Genomic DNA, 7,313 nt, shown 5'->3' with positions numbered 1-7,313 from the left:
ACACGGGCCTTAACGCGCTCTGCAGCGGAGATGTGTGGCGCAAAGTTTGATGTGGTGTGTGTGTGTGTGTGTGTTTGTGTGTGTGTGTGTGTGTGTGTGTGCGCGTGTGTGTGTGTGTGTGTGTGTGGGGGGGGGGGGTAGGTAGGTGGGTAGGTAAAGATGTACAAGTGCGTAATTTTATTGGGAACTATTGGCAAATATCCTTTTTACCTTCCCGCACAAAAATACTCAACTCAAGATAAAACAGAAATAACAAACTGCAGGATCTGAATCCGAATGAACAAACAAATGACTGAATAATTTTTTTTATCAAAGTTCCAGTGATAACAATAGGGCTAATCATCAAAATCATATAAATATCATATCATATAGGCTAATTAAATGAACTACGACGATTGTTTTTTTTACTTTGTTGCTGATGAATAGCATCAAAAATAGATATGTTGATTGATATAGCAACTCCTAAAAGTTTATGTATGAAGAATCGATCAAGAATAAATTAACAAAAATGTTATTCTGAAAAATGTTTTTTTTTCTTTTCATAATTCTAATCGTGAAAGTCATTTTTATCAATCTTCTACATAGTTTACGTAAAGGCTAGTTACACTCGCCGAAACATTATTTCTTGTAAAACATTCATATTTATTATTTTTAGAAGCGTGTTTAGAATACACTTGCCTTTCAAACGCGCCCTTATCTCCTCATTGTTTACAAAACATTAATGCGAGGAAGCAGAGAAATATACACAGCTACATTTCAGCCTTGCCTCGGCGCTCCCTCTGCACACAGGAGGATGGAGATGTGTCAGTGTTACTCCGACTGGGACCAGTGGCTGTTGATTAATGCTGCTGCTGATGGGAGCTTGTGCCTGTAGTGTGATTAGTGCAGTTTCATCAGTACAACTTTGTTATTAGGCCGAGACATCAGAGCTGATCTGTGTGTCTGTAGCCTGTGATCCCGCAGACTGGAGCTGCAGTATCATCAAGTGCTAAAATGAAGGAAACGCTTTGTTTCAGAATAGTAGACTTCATTTTCCAGACTTATTTTCTAATTTTCCAGTCTGATTATGGCTTTCAGATGCCGAATTTGCCTGTAAGTCATACTTATTTTTATGTTGGCTGTATGCGTAAATGTTCATTCATTCAGCTCCCATATTTCACAATCCTTCACGATCCTGCGGCCTATATGAATTTATCAACATTAAAAGTGCTCCCATTGAAAGCCATCGTCATCGTCACCATATTAATCTCGCCCTGGACTTGATGACACGGAAGACGCTGGCCGTCCACCAGTGACCGCAGAAATATAAAGAAGCTACCTCTATTATTATTAACCTATGCGCACGTCACCAAAAATGACACAAAATAATTCCCCAGAGTTCCCCATGAATAAAAAGAACAATGTAGCCAGGGCTAATATTACTTTGTAAACAACATGCTTAAGTTGCTATTATGTCCAAATGAGCAACAATGAGTTGGCAATATTTTATTTTAGCAGAGATTACTTATTTTAGCCTATATGATTTTTTGCCAATATTTGTATAACATTTTTGGAATTAAGTTATTCAATTGTTTTTAGTTAGCCTAATGCTACATAATAATATACTAATATCAACGTTTATCTACACAATAATAACCTCACTTTGATAAGGAGAATCCCTTGATTACACTGTTTAGATGGCGGAACAAAAGAAAACCGTTGTTCATATTTCTGTTTTCATGCAATTTTACATAATGTCAACGTTGAATTGAACGTTCCTGCTACTCTATGGACTATTGTTATTTCCCTATAATAAATTAGTCGTTTTGTTCTCATTGCATTTATGTTTCCCCCTTCATCCGGTGGTGGATTCAAAAATAGTAGGCCTATGCAAGCTCTAAAAATTAACAATTAAAGGTAGGCCAATATGGGCCAGTCACAACCCGTGAAACCAGTCGGAACGGTATTTCATGTCCAAACAGCTCTTCTCTAATGCGACTATTATAGCACCACTCCACATGACTCCCAGTATTAACTCACAGTCTCCTAATACTGAGAACAGGACCCGTAACCGAAGTAGCATCATTCAGTATTTATGGGCCATGTTTTAGTTGTTGTAGTTTTGAGAATAGCCTACCGCGATTAATTTAGAAGTATTGGTATTGCAAAGGTCATGGGCTATTATCATTCACTACTTCTTTACTATAAATGAGGCCATTTAGATTCCCAGTTGTAGGCTATTTGATTCCCAAGTGTGTGTGTGTGTGTGTGTGTGTGTGTGTGTGTGTGTGTGTGTGTGTGTGTGTGTGTGTGTGTGAGAGAGAGAGAGGGAGAGAGAGAGAGAGAGAGAGAGAGAGAGAGAGAGAGAGAGAGGATGAGGGATGAGGCAGGAGAGGATGGCAGGCTGATGTGTCTGTGTTTGACAGTCGCTGTGGAGCAGAGGGTGGATCAAGGTGAATGTGTGGTTACACCTCACGGCGGTCTAAAGTCATGTGGGGAGAGACTGGACTGTTTGTACTTCTGCTCGCGCTTCAGCGTGAACGTCTGTGCCAAACACTTGGGACCCCAATCTCCGAAGGATGATCTCACTGGCTAATTTACAATATCAAATGTGAATAAGTAATATCTAGATTTGGTCAGCTTTCAAGTCATGATAAAATCTGCATGGTATCTGAAATGTGCAATCAAAACAGTAAATTAATAGAATTTCGTATCGTGGCACACCCTTAGAAAGACACAGTCAATATGGCTCACAGACTAGACTCCCGTCCCTGCCTTGTGAAAGTGATAATGGGAGGAAGAGGGTTGAGAATAGTCGGTGTATTAAAGCGTTTCACTCGTCAACATGTCTCTCTTGTCAAGAGCCTCGCCGGCCCCCGGAGGGACAGGACGGTCTTCTGGGGCCCCGTGCACGGGAACGTGTGCACGTACATCCAATTCAACAGTCCCAGACAACAACAAAACTAAGAAGGTGGAGCTGCCTGTCTGAAAGATATAACTTCATTCTGCAGAGAAGGGGATTCTCTGTCAGCATGTGCTCGTCACATTGTTTCAGCCAGTTTGTTTCTGATAGGACACAACGAGATGAATGAATTCATTTTGGTGCGAAGTCACATCATGATCGTGCCTGTAATAGACTATTCTTTATAACCTATTTTCCATTTTTATGACACTTCCTGGCTTTGTTGGCCTTATTTCCTAATTGCTTCGATATTAGCTCGTTGGTAGGACTACTGTATTATCATTATTTTGTCATTTTTATTTTTAGCCTTAATGGATTATGTCTGTCTGTAATAATAATAATAATAATAATTAGCCGTAATCTTATAATTTTTAATCTCTCAATTGAACCCTTGTTGAGTTAGTACCCTAACTCAAAAAAAAACAAACCGTATATTGACGGAAAAACAGAACTACTACTAGCCTACTGCTACAAGCCTATAGAATGTTATTATTATATTATATGTATTATATATTATTTATTATTTGCCTATATATTTGTGATTATAACACGGCTATTATTATTATTATTATTATTATTATTATTATTGAGAGCACTGACTAAAAATACATTTAGGTAATATTTGCTGGTTATATCATATACGCAATTCTTTCTTCAAGAACATATCCCATTGATATTTGGGTATATGAAACCTCAAAACCAATTACATAAACTCAAAAATGCATGGTGGTCAAGCTAAAAACGAGGCTGTTTTTCTTCGTTCCCGAAAGGTTTCCAGTTTGGAGATACAAGGTTTTCACCTGACAACAGCGATATGGATATAATGATTAAATCGACGGTCTGTCATGGCGACCTTTCATTTGACCAGCATCTGTTTCTCCTAAGGAATCCCCCTCGGGTCAGTCCTGCCAAAAACCCTCGAAGACATTCATCGCCTCCAAGCAACGCCATTTTTGTACTGAAATTGGCTCTCATTTGTGAACTGTAAACCGAATAAACCAGATAAGCGGGACACTTATTAGGGGAACAAGAAATCAGTGGTTCAAGGCCATATTGAAATTCATTATGAATTTTACTTTCCTGTTGTTCAGTAATTGTAGAGTAGGATACCATTTTTAATTTACGTAAACAGGCTATTCTACTTAATGCCACAGGCATCGACTGGCTCCATTAGCTCCTGCAGGCCTGAAGACATGACATAAATTATCCGTTACATTTTAGATGCCCACTTTTTCAAAAACAAAATAACAGCAACAAAAACAACAACAAAAACGAGGTAGAGTTTTAGAAAATATTATTAGATTTTCCACTTGTATATGGTCGCAATCCGACGTAAATTGTCCTTTAATTGATGGGCATATGTGAGAGTGTTCAGTGAGCACCTAACTAAAACATACTGTATATTCTTACTTGACATTTTCCAAGAGGCGTTTGATTGAATAGCCTACAGTCTGGAGACGTTTTACGCATTATTATCAACAAACTGGAATCACTGTGCTGAGCTAATACACCTCACCTAAAATATGCCACAGTAGGTTTACTTGAGATTATCTTATCCTGGATATTTCTCTACATATAAACTCTGGCATGTTGACAATATGAAATATGACTATACGCCTTATAGTTTTTGATGCTTTTGTCTTCGCGGTGTAATGTTGTTTATTGATTGCTGCTTAATTAGCTTGGCAACAGTGGTTAACACAGCCTAAAGCATAAAACAAATTACTTCATGACCACTGTATTACTTTAGGAAATACAAGTTTATTAAGAAATTGACAAACCTAGAAAAAGTGGGAAAAGTGCTAATTAAAATTAAACATGGTCCCAACGTGAATGAGACAATATAATTACGTTTATAAAAAAAAATGAGAAAGATAAACAAAATCTGGCACTGGCTGATGTCATATTGCAAACTGTATCATATACTGTATATCTGGGGTCAAGAAGTGTAAAAAGCCATTTCGTCCTGAAGTTCAAATATATTTGGAAATCTGATGGATCTTTCTTCACGCTTTCACCTTTCCCAATTGTGACAAGTTTCAAAACCATGACAAGAGGCAAAGTTTCACCAGGCCAAGCTCAGTGCAAGTTACTAAGAAGGCCTAAAAAGCTCTAATTCAATTACATGTTCGAGTGTTGACTTGATTAGGGCAATTTGTTTTCACGTTTCAATTGGCAGTAATAAGGACAAGTCGTGCGTAAAATTGAGATAACTCATTACGCATACCAATAACACACAACTGGAAATGCTTCAATAATGTCTATCCCCGTGAAAAGGGAAAGTGTCTCATAAACACAAATTTGACTACAATATCAAGGCACGGCCCTCAGTCCAAGTGAAACACAGGCGCACGAAATGGCTCCCGATAGGTTGTGCTACCTTGTGTGTCCCGGTGGCTCCTTTACCTCCAATTTCCAGTTTTTTTTTAAAATTCTCTCAGCATCAACTCGCGTGTATCTCTCCACTGGCTTTTAAGGACGTTAATTGGACCCAAAGAGCTCGTCAGAATAGTCTCTCCAAAAATACTCTTGGTTCTGTTTTGAAATCACAGGAATAGACTCTCACTCTCATTCAAGAGTCCTTGTTTCATAGAGACCCATTTGGTAAACTCTAAATATCAATCCTCGTGTGTAACGCCGAGTGTTTGGTCTCATGTTCCCAGTAAGAGCAGTGCATCATGGAGAGCTCGGCGGGCTGGCGGGAGCAGGCGAACTGGAGGCCCGCTCCGTTACTGGAGGAGACCGGAGGAGGCGCCGCCGTGGCCGGGCTCAGCTGCTGGGGATGGTGGGGATGCGCGGGGTGGTGGTGGTGGCTCATGCCGTTGTAAGAGTTCACCATGCTGGGGAGCGCCATGCTCTGCACCCGGGAGTACGGGTTATAGGACGAGGGGGCTGACAGCCCTTTCACGTTCACCGGGCTCACGTTGCCGCTGGCCATCTGACAGGACGTGTAGGACATCGGAGCGGGCGGCTGGCCCAGCGACCAAGAGTTGTTCATGAAGCTGGACTGCAGGTACTTGGGTGGGGACAGGTAGCCGTAGCCGTCACCCCCGAACAGGGACTTTCCCGGCTGGAAGTGGGTCGGTGGAGGTCTGAACGGCCGCTTCATCCTGCGGCGTCTCCTGTAGTTCCCCTTCTCAAACATGTCCTCACAGGCCGGGTCGAGGGTCCAGTAATTCCCTTTTCTCTCCCCGCCGCCCTCCCGCGGAACCTTAATGAAGCACTCGTTGAGACTCAGGTTGTGTCTGATGCTGTTTTGCCAACCTTTTTTATTTTTCTCATAGAAGGGGAACTTGCTGATGATGTACTGGTAAATACCGGACAGAGTGAGGCGCTTTTCTGAGCTCTCCCGAATGGCCATGGCAATGAGAGCGACGTAGGAGTACGGGGGTTTCTGGGACGGATCCGTCTTCTCGGAGATTTTGTCCTGGACCGGCTCTTCTTTGGGCCGCTCTTTCTCTTTGGCCGTGTTGGTGTCGTGGACCATCAAGGCCATTGCGTCATCCTCCGGGTTTTGGTAAGTGGCCATCATTGCGCACACCAAAACAAAAACAAATCCAGTAGAAACGTTGAAAAACAAAACTTCTAACGGCACTTGTAGACTCGACGAGCGAAATATGTGCCGTGGAACCTCGAGATGCACCTCGGGTTGAATGCAAAAGTTGTCTTCCAATTTGCTCACAGAGAAATCTTTATTTTGTGGCACAGTAGGTGACTGGATAGGCAGCAGATAGACCTTCCTCTCCCTGCAACAGAGCTTTTTCTAAACTGGTTTCTGATGGAGGCGCAACCCAGGTTGTGGTTTGTGCCTCAGTAAGCCCATCCCTTTCCTCTTTTTTCATGTGCACAGACAGGCTGCTTTTGCGACACAGCTCTCCGTGGAGCGACGTAGAGCTTTGTGATTTGTGCGCATTTGAGTTCCGCCTCCGTTTGTTACAGTGAAGGAAGAATAATCACCTTCCTCTTAACATGTTGAAATTCATTTATCGTACTCGGTTACAAAATAAAACACTAAAGAGCATTTTAACAACATAACAGCTATTTGCATTCAAATAGGAGAAGGCTTTAAAATGATAATAATGTATAACTTTCAAACAATTGCATTAATGCTACGCATCCCATTTCAATATCTTGCATGCATAAAGACATATTGCATGCTGTTGCATGCATATTGAGCAGTTTTCCTCTGTTATCAACCAATTTGGTTATGAAGAAAGAAAGAAAGAAAGAAAGAAAGAAAGAAAGTCAGAAAGTCAGAAATAGAAATGGGTGTTTGGTATTTTCTTGCACAATGCATAATAAAGAGGAACATTGTTGAAAATATTCTTTATCTTTAGATTTTTGCTTACCAAATAGGAACATTTTTGAGGAC

The 7,313-nt window shown here is 40.9% G+C and overlaps 1 protein-coding gene across 1 annotated transcript; it reads right to left on the bottom strand.

Moving 5' to 3' along the window:
• Positions 1–4,101: 4,101 nt before the first annotated feature.
• On the bottom strand, positions 4,102–6,621 carry foxl2a (forkhead box L2a). Its single transcript, XM_071897275.2, has one exon. The coding sequence runs from the start codon at positions 6,471–6,473 to the stop codon at positions 5,553–5,555; it is 921 nt and encodes a 306-aa protein (XP_071753376.1). The 5' UTR covers positions 6,474–6,621; the 3' UTR covers positions 4,102–5,552.
• Positions 6,622–7,313: the final 692 nt, after the last annotated feature.

Source organism: Centroberyx gerrardi, chromosome 6 (genome assembly GCF_048128805.1).
Source record: "Centroberyx gerrardi isolate f3 chromosome 6, fCenGer3.hap1.cur.20231027, whole genome shotgun sequence".
NCBI lineage: Eukaryota > Metazoa > Chordata > Actinopteri > Beryciformes > Berycidae > Centroberyx > Centroberyx gerrardi.
Note: the sequence above shows the minus strand (reverse complement) of the source record. Positions and strands in the feature narration are given on the sequence as shown.